A 22,201-nucleotide genomic window follows, 5' to 3' on the forward strand; every position below is an offset into this window, starting at 1 on the left:
AAATAGGCCCCTAAATGTATACCTGTATATACATATACACTCACCGGCCACTTTATTAGGTACACCATGCTAGTAACGGGTTGGACCCCCTTTTGCCTTCAGAACTGCCTCAATTCTTCGTGGCATAGATTCAACAAGGTGCTGGAAGCATTCCTCAGAGATTTTGGTCCATATTGACATGATGGCATCACACAGTTGCCGCAGATTTGTCGGCTGCACATCCCAAAGATGCTCCACACAAGGCAGGATGGATCCATGCTTTCATGTTGTTTACGCCAAATTCTGACCCTACCATCCGAATGTCGCAGCAGAAATCGAGACTCATCAGACCAAGCAACGTTTTTCCAATCTTCTACTGTCCAATTTCGATGAGCTTGTACAAATTGTAGCCTCAGTTTCCTGTTCTTAGCTGAAAGGAGTGGTACCCGGTGTGGTCTTCTGCTGCTGTAGCCCATCTGCCTCAAAGTTCGACGCACTGTGCGTTCAGAGATGCTCTTAGGCCTACCTTGGTTGTAACGGGTGGCGATTTGAGTCACTGTTGCCTTTCTATCAGCTCGAACCAGTCTGCCCATTCTCCTCTGACCTCTGGCATCAACAAGGCATTTCCGCCCACAGAACTGCCGCTCACTGGATTTTTTTTCTTTTTCGGACCATTCTCTGTAAACCCTAGAGATGGTTGTGCGTGAAAATCCCAGTAGATCAGCAGTTTCTGAAATACTCAGACCAGCCCTTCTGGCACTAACAACCATGCCACGTTCAAAGGCACTCAAATCACCTTTCTTCCCCATACTGATGCTCGGTTTGAACTGCAGGAGATTGTCTTGACCATGTCTACATGCCTAAATGCACTGAGTTGCCGCCATGTGATTGGCTGATTAGAAATTAAGTTTTAACAAGAAGTTGGACAGGTGTACCTAATAAAGTGGCCGGTGAGTGTATATATATGTAGTACCTGGAAGCAGGGCAGCAACAATGTATAGGCCCAAGTGGCCTGTGCACAAGTGTTACCGGGCAAAATAACCTAAGGAATATGATGAGGGCAGATGGTTACTGCCTGCAAGGAGACCACGGACCGTGGGTAATAGTAACATGTATGGAGGAGTAGAGCTGGTTACCTGGAGGCTCCTGGGGAGACTGTAAGGTAGGGCGCACTGGGGAGGCGAGAGTCCCGCTGTAAAGAACTTGCGCTGGAAGATAGATGCACAGTGGGACATATCCCTTAGTAATGTGCATATAGCGTTCAGTAATGGAGAATGAGGCCCCATGTTTTTACCTTATGCATCCAGGTCCAGGGAACGCTGTGAAGCCGGTAAAGCCGGAAGACGCTGTATGCCAGCGATACTTCCGGGTATAAGAGCGTCCTGTAAGCAGGTCATGTGACCCGCCGCATCATAGACCATGTGATCGCGGCAGAGAAAGCCGCAGTTGCGCAGAGCTCATGGATGCTGGGGGCAGGAGTGAGGGCTGTGTAATACTGCGCATGCGTGGATGCCGTATAGACACAGGAGAGGAAGGGCGCTAGCGATGACATGCAGTAGTGTGATTAATGAAAACATGGACATTATGGTGAATGGCAGCAAGCAGTAGAAGATTACACAGGACTGGCGAATAAGGAGCCAAATATAATGGCATGGTATATGTAAAGTAACTAAAAGAATAGCAGTGCATACATACTCTACCACAAGTGGTGACACCGGTGCCCAGTGAGGTGTTAACGGTTCTAAGAAAAATTAAAAGAAAACAGTATTAGACATAAATGCATAACATTCTAAAAAGGTACATGTTACAAAGATGCAAAAGAGCTCCAACACATTAAATAATTGGTATCATAAAAAAGCTGAAATATCATAGTCCCTATTAAGTCCCTTGGGTTCCAAGGTCTGCAGCGTGAAAATCCAAAAAGCCTCCCTCCTTTTAAGTATCTTGATGCGGTTCTGGCCCCGCCTGGGGGGATCAATTTGCTCCAGAACCTGAAATCTAAGTTGGGAAATATTATGATTTTTTTCGACAAAATGGTGAGGAAGGGGGAGATGGGTCTTCTTACAACGAATGGTTGATTTGTATTGGGACACCCTGTCCCGAACTGTTTGTGTGGTCTCTCCCACATAGGCCAGACCACATGGGCATTTGATAAGGTATATTACAAATGAAGACTCACATGTGTAAAAGCCACGGATGGGTATGGCCCTACCTGTGTGGGGATGAAACACTGAGGGACCCTTCTGCACATGACTACATTGAAGACAATTGAGGCAGGGGAAGGTACCGCACTTTTGGGTTTGTAGGAAAGACTGCCTGGGAATGATTGTGTCCGAGCCCACATCTGCTCTAACCAATCTGTCCTTAAGATTTTTAGCACGTCTAAAACAAGACAGGAAGGGTACTTTAAATTCTGGAATTTGTGGATAACTTTTTGAGAGTATATTCCAATGCCTCCTAATGGTAGATTGTACCAGGCGAGAGAATGGATGAAAGGTCGTGACAAAAGGGATTCTCTTACATCCGTCAGAGGATTTTCTAGATGTCATGTCTTGTTTGGCCTTTGTAAGGATCCCCTGTGGATAACCCCTAACTGAAAACTTATGCTCCATTTCAATCAATCTCACTCTCTTGGTATCTTCATTGGAAACAATCCTGTTGACCCTAAGAAATTATGACTTAGGGATGGAGTTTTTTATGGATGGAGGATGACAGCTGCTAAAGTGTAGCAGACCATTCCTGTCAGTGGGTTTGGTGAATAAATCAATGCCGAGGGAGCCCCCTCTGTCTCGAAAAATCAAAGTGTCCAAAAAGCTGATCTTATTTGTATCGTGCTGAATGGAAAATTTAAGTTCAGGCCAGATGTGATTGATATGGTCATCAAACAGTAGGAGTGACTCAAGAGGTCCATCCCATATGCAAAAGATATCATCTATATATCTCCGCCAGATTTTACAGTGAGTTATGAATAAGGGATGGCTGTAGACAAAATCATTTTCGAAGGCTGCCATATACGCGATAGCGTATGGAGGCGCTACGTGCGAGCCCATTGCTGTGCCCTGCTGCTGAACATAAAAGGTATCTTGGAACATGAAATAGTTCTCTGTGAGTACTAGATTCAGGAGATCGGCACAGAGGTGCCGGATTTTCATGTCCACCCTAGCTTCGCTCAAAAGTCTGTCAGTGGCTGCTAAGCCTTTTTCATGGACTATGGCCGTGTATAGGCTATTAACATCCCAAGTTATAAGGAAGCATGTGGAGGGTAGGGGGCCCAGGGCTCTGATTATTTTAATAAAATCATTGGTATCCAGCAGAAAAGAACGGGTGGTTTTAACCAATGGAGTGAGAATTTTTTCCAGCACAATAGCTAATGGTGACAGGATGGAGTCTGTTAGTGAAACAATTGGACGTCCCGGTGGTTTAACCAGTCTCTTGTGTATTTTGGGCAAAATATAAAAAATTGGTGTGATCGGGTCTGTTTTGATGAGAAAATCCCTTATTTTGTTGTCAATAGTGCCCGCCTGGAAGTGATATTCCACAACTGGTTTGATTTTTTGGACTAACTGATTAAGTGGATTGTGGGTTACTTTTTTGTAAACTGATGTATCATAAAGTTGCCTAAAGACCTCCTCAAAATAATCAGATTTGTCCATAATCACTGTGGCCCCGCCCTTATCCGCTGGTTTTATTATGAGTGAGTTATCCAATGTAAGTCGCTCCAAGGATAGCTTCTCTGACTGTGAGAGATTGGGTTGGGAATGAAACTTCCCCCGCTCCACATCCCGAGTAAATGTATGGATGTCTCTTTCCACCAGAGACACAAAGGTGGTGGGTTTCCCCGTGGAGGCATGAAAGAACTGGAGGTACGTAGTCCCAGCTTCCGGAGTTCAAGAAGGGGGGCATCCCCCTGAGATGGTAAAGTCAATGTGGGTGGTTTATCCGAGAAGTGGACCCGTAGCCGGAGGTTCCGAAAAAACCTCTGTAGGTCCATGTTTAGTTCAAAGGAATTAAACTTGTACATGGGGCTGAAGGATAAGCCCTTTTGAAGTAATGACAACTGATGTGTGTCCAGATTTTTGGAAGATATTTCAGCTGAAATAAGCCCTTAGGATACCGGCACCTCCGTTCTGATCCTTTTATTCATCTCATGACATCAACTCGGACTAGATGGATGTGACAGCATCTTCTGTGTGGACCAGAATTCACTTTCTGAATGTAAAGTTTCATATATGATGTTTCTGATTAAGGTCTTGTGACCGAAAACGTTTATAAATCATCAATTACTGAACTGGTTGCACCAATAAACGAAAAGTTATTTTTCATCTTGCAAAAAGAACTCTTGAGTGCCAAGTTTATTATTCATTCTTACATCTGAAGAACACCATACCTACTGTGAAGAATGGGCGTAGCAAGATCATTCTTTGGGGCTGTTTCTCTGCAAAGGGACCAGGACGAGAGATCCGTGTACATGAAAGAATGAATGGGGCCACGTATCGTGAGATTTTGAGTGCAAACATACTTCCATCAGCAAGGGCATTGAAGATGAAACGTGGATGGGTCTTTCAGCATGATAATGATCCCAAGCACACCGCAAGGGCAACGAAGGAGTGGCTTCATAAAAAGCATATGAAGGTCCTGGAGTGGCCTAGCCAGTCTCCAGATCTCAACCCCATAGAAAACCTTTGGAGGGAGTTGAAAGTCCGTGTTGCCCAGCAACAGGCCCAAAAAATCACTGCTCTAGAGGAGATCTGCATGAAGGAATGGGCCAATATACCACCAACAGTGTGTGCCAGCTGTGATGCCGTGACCCATGTTACATCCAGGGGGCGCTGTATGTGCTCCTCAGGATACACCTGGAGGCGTATCTGTAGTAGTGATAATGAAACAGTGTCCGGCATGATAGTAAATGGCTGGTATGTGTCGCAGAGGGAGTCTGCGCTGTAAGCCTGTAGTATTGTTGTTCTGGGACCTGTAGTCCCACAAGTATTTGTATAGTTTATAAAGAGAGGCTTGCAGAGTTAGCTGGTGAGCTGGGAGGGACTGGCTAACCACACACACGTTCCATCTATGGGGGTGGTTACAGCTACATAATGTGACCAGGGTTTGGTCACATGGTTCAGAGTGAGAGTTCCTGTATAGCCTGTGTGTTGGAATGTCCTGGAGTGGACTGGAATCCTGGAAGCACACGGTGAGAACATGGTCTGAAGGCCTGTGTGTTGGAAAGTGCCTGGGACTGGACTTCCTGAATAGCGCACGGAGAGGCCGTATCTGCAGAGCCTGGGATGGCTACTGTGTTGGGGAAGCTACAGTTCCTGCTGCGGGTCTGGACTATCTAAGGTGCCCTGGTCACAAGGACGGTGACCCCAGTGAGGCAGCTTTCCCCTGGGAACCAGCACTGACAGGAGTCGGTGTGTGGAGCCGAAGCTCTTATAAGGTAACTCTAGATAAAAGGGGGTTACGGTCAGAGACATATCTGCCGTTGGAACAAACTGTCGGTGGTTAATGTGTTCCGTTGATGTAAATAATGAACTGTTCATGGTGCAGTTTATTAAGTTTAAATAAACCAGACAGACTGTTTATGTGGAGAAACCGTGCCTGAGTGCTTTAATCCTGTGCCAAGCGAGTGTCCTCCAACCCACTCAGGTAGCGCTATCTCACACAACCTTGTGAAGACTTAGGCTATGTGCACACGTAGGAAATGTGGTGCAGAATTTTCTGCACAAAATCCGCATCTCCTGCCAGTTTTTGCCACTGCGGATTTCTATCATGGAGGGGTGCAGAAACGCTGCAGATCCGCACAAAAGTGACATGCACTTCTTTTAAATCCGCAGCAATTCCGCACTGATTTTTCTGCACCATCTGCACAACTGTTTTTTTTACCAATTGATTTACATTGTACTGTAAATTACAGTGCGGATCTGCAGCGTTTCTGCGCGGAAAAATCCGCAGCAAACCCGCATCGTGTGCACATAGCCTTACAGAAAACGTTTGACCTCTGTCATTGCCAACAAAGGATATATAACAAAATATTGAGATGAACTTTTGTTAATGACCAAATACTTATTTTCCACCATAATTAAAATAAATCTTGCCACATCAGACATGGTGATTTTGTGGATTTTTCTCATTTTGACTCTCATAGTTGTGGTCTACCTATGATGTCAATTACAGGCCTCTCTCATCTTTTTAAGTAGGAGAACTTGCACAACTGGTGGCTGACTAAATACTTTCTTCCCCACTGGAAGTTCCTTGAGGGGTGTAGTTTCCAAAATTGTGTCACGTGTGGGGGATTTCCACTGCCTAGGCACATCAGAGTCTCTCCAAACACGACATGGCGTTCACTAATTATGTCAACAAACTTTACATTCAAACAGTGAAATGGTTCTCCTTCCCTTCCGAGCCCTGCCGTGCGCCCTAAGAGTGGTTTTCCCCCACATATGAGGTATCGACATGCTCATGAGAAATTGCACAGCAAATTGTATGGATCATTATCTCCTGTTACCCTTGTAAAATTAAAAAGAATTAGGTCTAAAGAAAAAAATGTTGTGAAATAAAGTTAAATCTTTGTTTTTTTCCGTCCACATTCCATTAATTTGTGTGAAGCACTTGAAGGGTTAATACACTTGAATGTGGTTTTGAGTACTTTGGGGAGTGCAGTTTTTGGAATAGTGTCACTTCTGTGTATTTCCTGTCATATAGGCCCCTCAAAGTCACTTCAAATGTAATGTGGTCCCTAAAATAAAAAAAAAAAAGGTTTTGAATTCTTTTTTGTAAAAATGAGAAATCGCTGGTCAACTTTTAATTCTTATAACTTCCTAACAAAAAAAAAAGGGTCAAGAATTGTTCTGATTAAAGGGAGTCCGTCACTCCCAAGGCTATCTTTAAGCAACTAATACTATCATATACAGTAGAGGACTTTACAAATCTTAGTAGTATAGATTTTACTTTACTTTTGTTTTTCAGAAAAAGATGTATTATTATGTAAATGAGGGCACGCCGGTGCATGCTTGGTGTCGCCAAGGGCTCAGTGCACTGTTTCGTCTCCTCAATCACAAATGGTGCAAGCCTCACCTCATGTTGTTCGACAACACTTGCTTGACCAGAGTGAGCGCTGCCCTGAATTGAATCTCCAGCCTTGGGCACAGGTATATCAAGATGGCAGCCATTGAGGCCTTCAGCTGCTGTGGCAATGCATCAGCACCTCGTGAGCGAGAGGAGGCGATGGGTGTGAGCATGCGTCACATCCATGTACATGCCACCATCAATGATTGACACTGGCACATAAATAGTTACACAGCAGCGTTTGGAGATGACTGGTCACTACAGTTTCGGGCAGATTCTGGCTGTATAACACAGCCGGCATCTGCCTTGTGTGGAGCTGCTTGGCCCATATGGACCCTAGTGCTCTTGTTTATACTCCTTGGAATAAACTCTTTATGTGTGGGATTGTATTAATAATAAATATGTTCCCATTTATAGTGACTTTTTTAGTTATGCTTCTTGCTTTCTCAGTATTGTGGATATGTGCTCCCATTTGTATAGTAGAAATGTCCTTTGAAATTTCATTTCAGGCAGCAGTAGTATGGTTTATGTAATGTGGGCTTGCAGAAAGCAGCAATTATATTCATCAGTTGTTAATTTCCATTCCGTACACGTCACCTCCTTTTCCTTCCCCTCACCAAGATGTTGTGATTAGCATAGGAAGGATTAAAGGGAACCTGTCACCACGTTTTTGGAAGATGGGATAAAAATAGCGTTAAATAGGGGCAGAGGTGGGCGTTACATTAGTGTGTGTGTTATGCGTTTATTACCCACCTAAGTTGCCGAAATAACTTTGCAAAGTCTCCGTTTTCGCCTGTCAATCAGGCTGGTCAGGTCGCATGGGCGTTGTCTTCCCCCAGATTTGGCGTAGTTTTCCGTTGGTGGCGTAGTGGTGTGCGCATGCCCAAAGTCCGGAATCCTCTTCCAGGGGATTTAAAATAGCGCGGTGTTCGTTATTGCATTGGTGATCGGTGGGCGCGGCCATCTTCCTTTGGCCGCGCGTGCGCAGAAGCGGCGCTCTGCTGGCCGCGGCTTCAGGAAAATGGCCGCCGCGATATCCATCTGCGCACGCGCGGCATCCGGCGGCCATTTTCCTGAAGCCGCGGCCAGCAGAGCGCCGCTTCTGCGCACGCGCGGCCAAAGGAAGATGGCCGCGCCCACCGATCACCAATGCAATAACGAACACCGCGCTATTTTAAATCCCCTGGAAGAGGATTCCGGACTTTGGGCATGCGCACACCACTACGCCACCAACGGAAAACTACGCCAAATCTGGGTGAAGACACCACGCCCATGTGACCTGACCAGCCTGATTGACAGGCGAAAACGGAGACTTTGCAAAGTTATTTCGGCAACTTAGGTGGGTAATAAACGCATAACACACACACTAATGTAACGCCCACCTCTGCCCCTATTTAACGCTATTTTTATCCCATCTTCCAAAAACGTGGTGACAGGTTCCCTTTAAGGGGCTATCAAGCACTTAAGTCTTGGAGGAACAGCGTGTATTTGGATAGAATCAATTGATGTGCAAGGACACTGAATAACCATGATATGAGCTTTTAATGTATATCCCCTAATAAGGAGGCTTTCCTATCTGTACCCCACAATTACATCTGTTGTGACAACAGAAGACCTTCCTAAATCTTAGAGAATTTGTGCTTTTTCACTATTTCCGTATATGTTTCATATTAAATACACTCCCCGGTATTGTAATTGCAACAAAACTGGAATAATCAAAATCACAGGTTGGATAGACATGTTAAAAATATGCAAATGATGGAAAAATGTAAACAACATTTTCCACGTGCAGAAATATAGCTGCTTTCTATGAGGTTATTAATGGTTGTCTGAAGAATGCTTTGTCACACTGAATGCACGTGGACAAATCCTCAAGATCCGCTGCTGGCAGCTCCCTTTGCAATTGCCAAGCAAAGACATCCCAGATGTGTTTGATAGGAGACAAGTATGGAGGCGCTGCAGTCCATGGAGGCACGTTTAGGCCACACAGGCTGCTCACTGTAGCACAAGGAATTTGCAGCCTGTAGTTGTCATTTTGAAATACTGCTCCTGAGATCTTTTAAATGTTTGGACTGTATGTTGCTAAAATTTAGTAGAAGAAATGTTTGTATACTTACATGAGATTTTTTTGCCATAGCAGTTTAGCTACAGACACTTTGGTTCGGGGCTGAAAATAAATTCAAAAAAGAAAAAAAAATCTATAAAATTACAAACTTAAAGTAAACAAAACAAAAAAAGACCACAAATGTATTAATGTCAAATTAGTACTTGTGCGATACTTCACCCAACTTGTGTAGAAAAAAATCGCACTCACTATTGTATAAACAACATGACATACTACACAGGTCACATAAAGAGAAAAAGAGACTTTATAGCTTTCACCACATTATAACCTCATGGTGCGATTTATTAGTGTTTTTTTTTTTTTTTTTTTCAGGAACCGAAAGAGAGAATGTCTTTTCCCAGATACCATAAATTCACAAAGATAATTGTGAGTAAGCAATATGAGCAGCATCTGCTTTCCTGGACACCCCTGGTATCTCCAGTATGAGATCAGATAGACAGGAGGACAGCAGTGTGAGCAGCCTCTTCTTACCTCAGCACTCTGGTATCTCCAGTATTAGATCAGATAGACAGGAGGACAGCAGTGTGAGCAGCCTCTTCTTACCTCAGCACCCTGGTATCTCCAGTATTAGATCAGATAGACAGGAGGACAGCAGTGTGAGCAGCCTCTTCTTACCTCAGCACCCTGGTATCTCCAGTATTAGATCAGATAGACAGGAGGACAGCAGTGTGAGCAGCCTCTTCTTACCTCAGCACCCTGGTATCTCCAGTATTAGATCAGATAGACAGGAGGACAGCAGTGTGAGCAGCCTCTTCTTACCTCAGCACCCTGGTATCTCCAGTATTAGATCAGATAGACAGGAGGACAGCAGTGTGAGCAGCCTCTTCTTACCTCAGCACCCTGGTATCTCCAGTATTAGATCAGATAGACAGGAGGACAGCAGTGTGAGCAGCCTCTTACCTCAGCACCCCTGGTATCTCCAGTATGAGATCAGATAGACAGGAGGACGGTAGTGTGAGCAGCCTCTTCTTACTTCAGCACTCCAGGTATCCAGTATTAGCTCAGATAGACAGGTGTCATGTTCTCAATGGCAAGAGAACATAGCATCAGCATATATAGGAACTAGCTCTTGGAAGATGGGAACTGAGCTGACCATGAACTAAACCTAACGCACAACTAGCAGTGGCCGGGTAGCATGCCTACGTTGATTCTAGATGCCCAGCACCAGCCGGAGGACTAAATAATGCTAGCAGAGGAAAATATTAGTCCTAGCTCACCTCTAGAGAAATACCCCGAAAGGAGACAGAGGCCCCCCACATGTATTGGCGGTGAATTAAGATGAAATAACAAACGTAGTATGAAAATAGGTTTAGCAAATTTGAGGTCCACTTACTACATAGCAGAAGACAGAAAGGACACTTTCATGGTCAGCTGAAAACCCTATCAAAACACCATCCAGAAATTACTTTAAAACTCTGGCATTAACTCATAACACCAGAGTGGCAATTCCTGTTCACAAGAGCTTTCCAGACACAGTAACGAAACTACAGCTGTGAACTGGAACAAAAATGCAAAAACAAACATGGACAAGAGTCCAACTTATCTAGTAGTTGTCTAGGAGCAGGAACAAGCACAGAGAGGCTTCTGATAACATTGGTGACCGGCAAGCAACTAACAGAGCAGCAAGGTTATATAGCGACTCCCACATCTTGATGGGAACAGGTGAACAGAGAAGATGAAGACACCAGTTCAATTCCACCAGTAGCCACCGGGGGAGCCCAGAATCCAAATTCACAACAGACAGGTGGACAGTAGTGTGAGGAGCCTCTTCTTACCTCAGCACCCTGGTATCTCCAGTATTAGATCAGTATGTCTACTGGCAGCACATCTGCGTATACATTAAGGGAGGGGGTAGAGCTTTCTATTGCACATGCTCATATGCACCTGTACTATTATTATTCTAGGACAGGTTTCTGTCAGTATAACAATGCAACCATTTTTATATACTACAGAGATTACCTCCCTAGACAAAATGAGTGTGATTTGCTATTTAAAGGTATTTGGTAATTATATTTTAGTTATAATTAACTTTTGTTTCTTACATTTTGCATTTTCCTTGAATTTCGCAGATGGTATATCGCACTTGGTGTCGGGGAACAATTATTTTAGTTAAAGGGTATTTGCACACGTTCAGTTTTTTTTGCATTTTTTTTCGCATTTTTTCGTAATAAAAAACACTATAGAAACTCATTAAAAATGCATACATTATGCATCCTATCATTTAGAATGCATTCTGCATGTTTTGTGCACATGATGCGTTTTTTTCTGCGAAAAAACGCATCGCGGTAAAAAAAGCAGCATGTTCATTAATTTTGTGGATTTTCCGCGTTTTTCCCGCAATTCTATGCATTTTGAAAAAAACAAAACAAAAAAAAACGCGTCAAACACAAGAAAAATACACGATAAAAACGCATGCGGTTTTCTGGCCGAAATGTCCGGTTTTTGTCATACCCTCATAGTGCTACACATCATATCCTGTAGGCTTGTACAGTTCAGTATATGATTCAGCACTGATTTGTATTGACTTCATAGGACTATCAATGTTGTATTATGCTTTGTTGCGCAAATGGTGCGGCCATCTAACCCCTTAACGACCAGAGGTATTTCTGGTTTTACATTTTCAGTTTTTGCTCCCCTTCTTCCTAAAGCCATAACTTTGTTATTTGTTGGTCAAAATGGCCATGTGAGGGCTTGTTTTTTGCGGGACGATTTGTGCTTTTGAACAACACCATTGGTTTTTACCATGTCATGTACTCGAAAACAGGAAGAAAATTCCAAGTGCTGTGAAATTGAAAAAATATTCACGAAATGCTTAACCTGACCTGCCATTATGAATCTCCAGGTCATTACGAGTTCATAGACACCAAACATGTGTAGGTTCTTTTTTTATTTAAGTAGTGAAATAAAATTCAAAAGTTTGTAAAAAATAAAATAAGTAAAATAAAATAAAAAATTGCGCCATTTTCCGATACCCGTAATGCCTCTATTTTTCATGATCTTGAGTTGGGCTGAGGACTTATTTTTTGCGTGCCGAGCTGACGTTTTTAATGATACCCTTTTGGTGCAGATATGATCTTTTGATCGCCCGTTATTGCATTTTAATGTAATGTTGTGGCTACCAAAAAAAGTAATTCTGGCATTTTTACTTTTTTTCTCGTTACGCTGTTTATCGATCTGGTTAATTCTTTTTTATATTGATAGATGGGGCTATTCTGAACACGGCAATACCAAATATGTGTATGTTTCATTTTTTTGTTTTATTTTGATTGGGGCGAAAGGGGATTGATTTTGAACTTTTATATTTAATTTTTTTTATATTTTTCAAAACTTTTTTTTACTTTTTGCATTCTTCAATAGTCTCCATGGGAGACTATAAGGTGCCATAACCCGACCGGTACTCCTACATACAGGCGATGATCAGGCGCCAACCTCCGACAGTGACAACCACTGCTCGAGACCTGGTTGTCATGCCAACCCATCGGTGACCTGTGATCACGTGACGGGGTCACCAATGGGTGTGATTTCCGGCGCACTTGCCGGAAGCACGCATTAAGTGCCGTTGTCAGTTTGACAGCGGAATTTAACTATAGTGGATCGCGATTCCTCCTGTGGCTGTTAGACCGACATGTCAGCTGTTCAAAACAGCAAACAGGAGAAAAAGGCTGACTAATAATGGTCTGCACATCCACTAGGTAAAATATGGAAAAAAAACACCTTTATTCCACCTCAGAAACAAACAACATTAACATGTGCTAGCACATATAATAATGTGTATCAGCTCCCATGTCCCTGGTGGATGGAGCACCACCAAAGGGCCTTTACCTCACCCCCTACTGCTCAGGCTTGTATGGTTTTATTTTATAGCCAGTTCTGAGTTTATCATGGGGCTTCACCTGCTCACATCCCTTAGGCTATGATAGCCTTTTTGTGATCCTCAGGCCACCTCGAGTGATTATTTATCAGGTTGTATATTTCCTTCTTTTGACATCTTGATTTTTTTTGTCAGTATTGGATTTTCCCTGTTTTCCCTGTTGTGTTATGTACTGCGTGAGTGATATATACTATGTGAGCAGTGTTATATACTGTGTGGGCTGTGTTGTTTACTGCATGGGCTGTGTTGTTTACTGCATGGGCTGTGTTGTTTACTGCATGGGCTGTGTTATATACTACGTGGCTGCTATATACTACGTGGCTGTGCTATATACTATGTGGCTGCTACATACTATGTGGCTGCTATATACTACGTGACTGTGCTATATACTATGTGACTGTGCTATACACTACGTGGCTGTGCTATATACTATGTGACTGTGCTATATACTACGTGGCTGTGCTATATACTACGTGGCTGTGCTATATACTACGTGGCTGTGCTATATACTACGTGGCTGTGCTATATACTACGTGGCTGTGCTATATACTACGTGGCTGTGCTATATACTATGTGGCTGTGCTATATACTGTTATGATCCGGTGACCCTGGAGCCACAGTCTATCTCTGGAGTTAGTGGTACCTGTACTGACCGCAATCCTAATACACCGCAACTAGAAGTAGCCGTGGGATGTACCTATCCAGGCCTAGACACCTCGACACAGCCGGAGAACTAAATACCCCTAAAGATGGAAACGGGAAATCCTATCTTGCCTCAGAGCAGAGCCCCAAAAGATAGGCAGCCCCCCACAAATATTGACTGTGAGTTTAAGAGGAAATACGTACACAGGCAGAAAAGACAGAGTTTAGCAAAAGAGGCCCTTCTAGCTAGATAGAAAGGAAAGGACAGAGTTCTAAGCGGTCAGTATTAAAACACTATCCCCAGCAGAAGATACAATATGCTACATCTAACTAAAGACATAGGATGTATATCTGCATCTCCAGAGAAACCAGCATGACTGAAAAATCCAAACAAGTCAAAGCTGGACAAAAACACAATAGATTGCACTGCACATAAAAGCACACTGCATGCGTGCTACAGAGAACAAAAACAGGACACTTATCTTAGCCGAAATGACTGCAGGACATGAGGAGCCAGACAGAGATGAAATCCCTCCAAGATACAATGGACAACTGGCAGGGATTGATGGACCCAACAAACCTAAATACCTAATAGGACTGCAATAAGCAGAAACACCTGCCGAGCTTACAATCCAGAGACCACTGCACTACCACTAGCAACCACCGGAGGGAGCCCAAGAGCAAAATTCACAACAATATACTATGTGGCTGTGCTATATACTATGTGGCTGTGCTATATACTATGTGGCTGTGCTATATACTATGTGGCTGTGCTATATACTATGTGGCTGTGCTATATACTATGTGGCTGTGCTATGTACTATGTGTCTGTGCTATATCCTGCACCCCGAACCCCCGACATCCTGCGACCAATTAGCGCCAGACGCAGTCCAGCCGCGAATTGACACGGGATTTAAACCACGCTTCGGTCATTGGTCGTGCCCGGCTGGCCGCGACCAATCAGCGACAGGCGCAGTCCGGCCGCGAATTGGCGCCAGATTTGAACCATGCTTCGCTGATCGGCCAGCCGGGCGCGACCAATCAGCGATATTGGCGCGGAATTTAACCCCCACTCACAGCGCGACATACGTACGTACATACATACATATTCTAGAATACCCAATGTGTTAAGGTACCTTCACACGAAACGACTTTGTAACGATATCGCTAGCGATCCGTGACGTTGCAGCGTCCTGGATAGCGATATCATTTAGTTTGACACGCAGCAGCGATCAGGATCCTGCTGTGATGTCGCTGGTCGCTGAATAAAGTCCAGAACTTTATTTGGTCGTCCGATCGCCGTGTATCGTTGTGTTTGAAAGCAAAAGCAACGATACCAGCGATGTTTTACACTGGTAACCAGGGTAAACATCAGGTTACCAAGCGCAGGGCCGCGCTTAGTAACCCGATGTTTACCCTGGTTACCAGCGTAAAAGTAAAAAAAACAAACAGTACATACTCACCTGCGCGTCCCCCAGCGTCTGCTTCCTGACACTTACTGAGCTCCGGCCCTAAAGTGAAAGTGAAAGCAGAGCGGTGACGTCACCGCTGTGCTGTTAGGGCCGGAGCTCAGTCAGTGTCAGGAAGCAGACGCTGGGGGACGCGCAGGTGAGTATGTACTGTTTGTTTTTTTTTACTTTTACGCTGGTAACCAGGGTAAACATCGGGTTACTAAGCGCGGCCCTGCGCTTAGCAACCCGATGTTTACCCTGGTTACCCGGGGACCTCGGCATCGTTGGTCGCTGGAGAGCGGTCTGTGTGACAGCTCCCCAGCGATCAAACAGCGACGCTGCAGCGATCGGCATCGTTGTCGCTATTGCTGCAGCGTCGCTTCGTGTGAAGGTACCTTTAGAATCGGGCCACCATCTAGTGGTTTTATGAAAGGGAATCTTCTAAAGAGGTTTTCTATAAGATACAAGGAAATATAAGCAATTCAAAGGGGGAAATTGTTTTATGGATTTTTTTTTTTCTATATGATTTATCTTGGTCTAAAATTTACATAATACTTAGTATGGCCATATAATTAATGTGATAGCCGGGAATATCAGGGGTTTGGGGGAAGCGGACAAGAGATGTGCTGTGTTCTTGGATCCAGCAATTTCAGCCTGGTATTACTATATTTGTCTTTCCGGACCTCCATATGACCCATGAGAGACTCCGATTTCGTGGGTGGGTCCAGAGTACCATTCAGTTTCTATTTCTGCACGTGGAGTTAGTGTTTTAGCCCATAGATTGATTCCACTTATCTGTTCCTCCTCTAAAATAGATACTGATGGATGATTTATATGTCTTGCTTGTACCATATACAATATTAACTTTATTATAGTAGCTTTGTATATTCCGCCCCCTTATTCAGTAGAAATCCTTAAAAGGATTGTTTCTTTTTAAAAATTCCTGTCTAGAGACATCAGTTCTTATAGTAGGGTATATTAACACCTACTTCCACCCTTTCTGGGATAAATTTAATAGAGGAAATATTTCTCAAAATGTGCAATATACATCATTATGTTCTAGAGGAGGTTGACATGGTGGACCTATGGAGAATACGGCACCCTGATGTCTGACAATATTCCTGTTATTCCACCTCCCGTCATTCTTTGTCAAGAATATACCTAGCCATTGGGTCTGAATCAGTTATCTCACAGATTTAATACAGGGTATCTGCCAAGGAATGTCTCCAACCACTCGCCTATACAGGTACAACTGCAGGTAGGTGTTGTGAGGTCTCCGGGGGGATATACATTTTGGCTGCAACTAATTGGGCCTACTCTTAGCGCTAGAATTTTTAGAATATTTTTGTTTCAAGGTTGGGTTGTCATCTACAAGATTTATATGGGATGCTATGAAAGTATATTGTGAGGCAGTGACCAGTGTTGTATGCGAGGATCGCTATGTTTCCCCCAGGTTGTGCATAGAAGCGTATGGAGGCCGCTGGAGTGCATTGCAGTCACAGGCATAGCTGTGTTTGCAGTTCAAAATATAAAAGCAAGTTTTGGTCTTGGGCAAGCTATTTGCCCAAGGCAGATTAAAGAAAACCCGCAATGGGCTTTTATTTTTGGAGTGGACTACAGGATGGTAGTGGGGCGGTCCGCTTCCTCCCGGCCAGGTCTTACAAGTGGCCTATGGCCACAGATTCCTTGAAAAAACCGTGCAGCAAAGGGTTGGGTGTGTCAATGTTTGTTTGCAAGTGGCAGGGCAGGTGGCTCTGCAGCATGAGGTAACAGAGCCAAGAGCAGCTGTAATAGTTTTAATACTAAAGCTCGGGAAAGATATGTCAAAACCTGACTCATATAGGCCAATCTCTCCACTCCCAGTCACTATTAAACTGCTAGCTAAGGTTTTAGCCTATCGATTGATTAAAGTTGTTAGAGAAGTAGTACATGAGGATCAATCTGCCTTTATGCCAAATGCATGAGACGACAATTCTTCAACTTCCAAATGAGCTCAAAGGGAGATGGTACAAAGGTGGTTATGTCCTTGGACGCTGCCAAATCATTTGACAGTGTACAGTGGAGTTACCTGTGGGCAGTTTTGAAAAAGATGGGCTTTGGTCCTAACTACATTGCTTTAAACCGGCTGTTGTACCACTCCCCAGTTGCGAAAATTCGAGTGAATGGCCAGCTCTCTGAGACTTTTTTAAATTGTGTGGTGGCAATAGATAAGGATTTCCATTGTCGACCTTTCTCTTTGCCCTGGCCATTGAACCCTTGGTGTGTCGCTTAAAAAGTCAAGAGATTTTACTGGGTTTAAATGTTGAGAAATAGAGGAGTGAGTGAGTCTTTATGCAGACGATATCCTGCTTTTTATAGATAATGTGACATCCTCACAGTCCAATAATGTCAATCATAACAGACTTTTGCAAGCTAGTCAGATTTATCAATTAATTGGAATAAATCTATCCTGACGCCAGTAGATCCTTTGCCCCATTCTGCAATAGTGGAACAATCTCCGTTACAAATTGTAGAGAAGTTTAAATACTTGGGAATAAGTGTCAGTCCTAAGCCTAAAGAATATGAAACATTAAACATAGACTCTTTGTTAGATAAATGTAGAATTAATGTTAATACATGGTCCGAACTTGCGCTATCAGTTATAGGTAGAGGAAATCTTAAGATGATCCTTATGCCACAATTGTTACATGTGCTACATAACACTCCTTGCTTGCTTCTTGTCCCCATATTTGGCAAAGTACAAACTATGTTCAGGGAATTTATATGGCGTAAACAGCATACTCGACTAAAACTACCATCTCTCCAACGTAATAAGGATGAGGGTGGACTGGCCGTTCCTGATCCATGGGTGTGTTTTATTTCATCCCAAATACAACCTCTATGGATGGGAAAGTAGAGAAGACATGGGCAAGGTGGGTACTCTTATTTTACAGAATATGAAATGGGCCTCACCCCTGTGTCTTCTGGAGTCTTATGGGTAGTATGGGATTTACCAAATAAACACCACTGTAGCGTGGTGATCACCAATTTGGGTGAAGTATCAAAGTTAAAGGGTTTTTCTCATTGGGATAAAAAAGTGATTGGATCGACGGAACCAGTTATTTACAAACTCTGTGCTTAAAGTGAGTATCATTGTAATCAGTATAACAGCGCTGACAGTGGCATAATTTGAAACTCATGGGCCCCGATGCGAAAGCTCCAACGGGGCCCGAAATATTTTAAATCTTTGATAGCAATAGTCTTTTACTTTTAGGGCCCCCTAGGCTCCAGGGTCCTGTTGTAGTTACGCCCCTGGGCGCTGACCTGACACTGTGTGAAGGTTACTGTGCACAATCCTGCTGACAGGTTCCCTTTAAAGGTTTTCAACAGCTTCAAGAGGAAATCAATTGATCCCCTAACACTTTCCACCAATACCTACAAATCTGATATTCTTTCAGCTCATTGGATCTGATGGATCTTAGCATACAACATAATTCCCTAATAGAGGCTATGGCTTCTACTGAGCATAGAAAAGGTTTAATCTCTACCATATGTAAGTGCCTATTGTCACAACTGGATAATTGCCCTCTGATAGTTGAAGCTGAATGGGAGGCTGATGTAGACCCTATATCGGTGGAGCAATGGAGAGAAATTCTAGAAACTGTTCACAAATTATCTCCCTGTGAGGCCCAAAGACTCGTTAACTATATTCACAGAGTATACAAAACTCCAAGCTTTTTACACATGATAGGATATCGCCATGATGCAAAATGCCCTAGATTGTGGGACTGATGAGGCACATTTGATTCATATGATATGGGAATATAGACAGGCCCATTTTGGAATGAGGTCATGTCCTTGATAGAAAGTGTGTATGGAGTGAAATTGTTAGAGATCCCCGTAAATGTACATTAGGATTATTTGAAGTTGGCGTGGATCCCAACTTATTTCAAGCACTTAAACTTCTTGCATTTCATTGGTTAGATACATCACCTCCATCTATGGGAGAACTGCAATGAAGGATAAATAATATAATCTGGTTAGAAAGAGGAGTCTATCATAAACGTAACGCTACTCGCAAATTTGAACAGATATGGAGTCCTTGGTTGGACACTCCGGGGCTGCCCACAAATCTTCTAATTAGGCCGGGGTCACACTACAGCGTAATACGGACGAGTGATATGCGATCGAAAATCCCATAGCACTTGGACCAGTATTCTTCTGTGGGGCAGCTCACATTGCGGTTTTTTCCTCGGCCGTTTTCAGTGTGCGAGTGAAATCCCAGCATGCTGCGTTTGTCACCGACACTCGGCCGAGACTTGTCTCACTCGCACCTATACAAGCCTATGGGTGCGAGTGAGACCGCACATCACTCAGATATCATCCGAGTGCTGTGCGCTAAACTCTGACCCCAGTAATGGAGGAGATGGAGAAAGTCATTTCTTCGCCTCCTCTGCAGCTGTGCTCCGATCCGCTCTGTGCGAGAGGCTCGGAGCACAGACGCATGACACTCGGCTCCCACTCGCAGCGGAGCAGGAGCCGAGGGTCATTAGCATATCGCATCGGATGCCATACGTTAGTCTGACCCTGGCCTTAGAGAGAGAATATTTACAATGCTATCCCTTAATTGTTAGTCCTTTTTTTTTTTTTTTTCCCCTTGTACGAGTATTATGCTTGGTTATTCCAGAACTGCTTACAAAATGAAAATCGTCCTCTCTGGAATGTTGGGTTTTGGGTTTAGGGAACTGAAGTTCAGTTACTTTGTTTTCTTGTGCAATTTCTCCTGAATACTGTGATATCCCCCTAATGGCTGGATACTACTTTTTGGTGTTACAGTGGGACTTAGATGGGAAGAAGCACTCAGTGCGGGAAATATCATGACCTGTCATATCAGCTGCACAGGGGCCCAAGAGGTAATGGGGGTGGGGGCCTACTTCTAACTCTTAAGCAGGTGGAAGTGTGCGTTTTAATGAGTAGTTAGACTGCAATGGGTCCATATATTGTTCTTTCACATGGGACTTTTTACTGTCTGTATCTGCCAGTGGGAGCACTATTTGTTCTTTGGAGTACAATTTAGCTGGAACAGATTGTTGACGCAATGTTGCATTAGTAGAGTCCCTGAGGTGACCAAAAGCAAGGACTAGATATTGCAAAGTGAAAATTGCAAATATGCCACTTTTATGGCTGTATATTGTTCCCAGTTTGTGGTTCTGTAAGCATCCAACCCATAAATGAAGTGGTTTCTTCTTGCTACAGTACAGTACAGTGCCTGATATCCTGGGACCAGGGGCTACTTCCCTGTCCCTAACGCTAGGGGCACCCTAGCTAGCCATGTTCCCCTGATTACTTCTGATGGGTAAGACATCAGGGCCACATGCCTTGCCTACGCTCCTGGATCCGCCCTCAGTCTGTACCCTTCTCCCACGCAGAAGAGGGGAGTAGTAGTGAACGGTAATACACCAACCCGACTAGGTAAAACAGGGATAAAGGAAAATACCAGTCATACAAATACAGCTCTGGCAAAAATTAAGAGACCACCACATCCAAACCCTGTCATGGGCAACCCAATCTCCAGACCCATTGAAAACCTCTGGAATGTAATCAAGAGGATGATGGATAGTCTCAAGCCATCAAACAAAGAAGAACTGCTTAAATTTTTTGCAAAAGAAGCAGTGTGAAAGACTGGTGGAAAGCATGCCAAGACGCATGAAAACTGTGATTAAAAATCATGGTTATTTCTCAAAATGTTGATTTCTGAACTCATCAGTGAACAGCAGAGAACCTTAATGCTGGAAATCTTCCAAGAGCTCCCAACTGAGCAGATTAACCCCTTCACTGTTAAAAGAAACCTGCAGTGTTTAATTTGAAGGTGAAGTGCTTCTAATCTGTGTAGAGTTGAGGTTGGGAGACCCGCTGACACTGTGCATTGCTTCCTTGTACTGATTATTGGGAGGCAAAATGAAGAAATGAACAATAGTTCAAGAATCTTTTATTCAATTTTTATTTTTTTACGCCATGTGGTATAAGTGGTAAGGCGGCTGTATTCTTCGGGTCAGTACGATTACAGAGATGCATGTTATATATAAAATATAATTTTTATTTAATGTTTTGCTCATTTTAGACATGGAAAACAATTTTTTTTTCTCTTCATATTCTGTTAGCCATTACAATTGTATTCAACAAAACCATTTTTTTCCATAGTTTTTTTTTTTTTAATCTTTCACTTCACTTTTTAAATGTCAGTATATTGTCTGGCTGCTTGTATCTACTGTCAGAATCCCTTTAATAAAACATTTCCTGTATTAGGCTATGTTCACACTTTGGTGCTTTTGCTGCTTTTTTTTTTTCTGCAGCAAAACCTGCTCTTTTGGCAGTAAGAAACTTGCTTCCAAAAAACAGCTTTTGATTGTTGCGTTTCTTGTTGTGTTTTTGTCATGCTACATTTGTCTTTTGTGCATGCTGATAAACTTTACTGACCAAAAAAAATGAATCTGATTTCTACTTCATCAGGTTTTGGCACAAAAAATGCAGCAAATCCTGATATCTCCGTTTTCTTTCAGCGCTTTTCACCACCCAATTCTGTGAGTGAAAAACGTTGTAAGAAGTGATAAAAAAAAAAGCTGTGTGCATGAGATTTCTAAAATCTAAGACATTGCTGGGACTGCAAAACACAACTAAAATTAGCATAAAAAAACTAAAAAACCTGCACCAAAACCACATACGTGTGAACATATCCTTAGGCTTTTGTTATCAGTGCGGAGACTAAAGGTACCGTCACACTAAACGATATCGCTAGCGATCCGTGACGTTGCAGCGTCCTGGATAGCGATATCGTTTCATTTGACACGCAGCAGCGATCAGGATCCTGCTGTGATGTCGCTGGTCGCTGAATAAAGTCCAGAACTTTATTTGGTCGTCCGATCGCTGTGTATCGTTGTGTTTGACAGCAAAAGCAACGATACCAGCGATGTTTTACACTGGTAACCAGGGTAAACATCGGGTTACTAAGCGCAGGGCCGCGCTTAGTAACCCGATGTTTACCCTGGTTACCAGCGTAAAAGTAAAAAAAACAAACAGTACATGCTCACCTTC

The 22,201-nt window shown here is 43.3% G+C and overlaps 1 protein-coding gene across 3 annotated transcripts in view; it reads left to right on the forward strand.

Annotated features, from left to right (window-relative positions):
- SNX25 (sorting nexin 25) overlaps nt 1-22,201 on the forward strand; it is a 285,932-nt gene that overhangs the window by 20,884 nt on the left and 242,847 nt on the right. For 2 of the 3 annotated variants that reach the window (XM_077279603.1, XM_077279604.1), the window contains exon 2: nt 9,479-9,532. The exons of the other annotated variant lie outside the window; for it this stretch is intronic. In XM_077279603.1, the coding sequence (XP_077135718.1) occupies nt 9,479-9,532 (54 nt within the window). The remainder of the gene's footprint in view (nt 1-9,478; nt 9,533-22,201) is intronic. 3 annotated transcript variants of the gene reach the window in all.

The sequence above is a fragment of the Ranitomeya variabilis genome, chromosome 1 (genome assembly GCF_051348905.1).
Source record: "Ranitomeya variabilis isolate aRanVar5 chromosome 1, aRanVar5.hap1, whole genome shotgun sequence".
In the NCBI taxonomy this organism is placed as follows: domain Eukaryota; kingdom Metazoa; phylum Chordata; class Amphibia; order Anura; family Dendrobatidae; genus Ranitomeya; species Ranitomeya variabilis.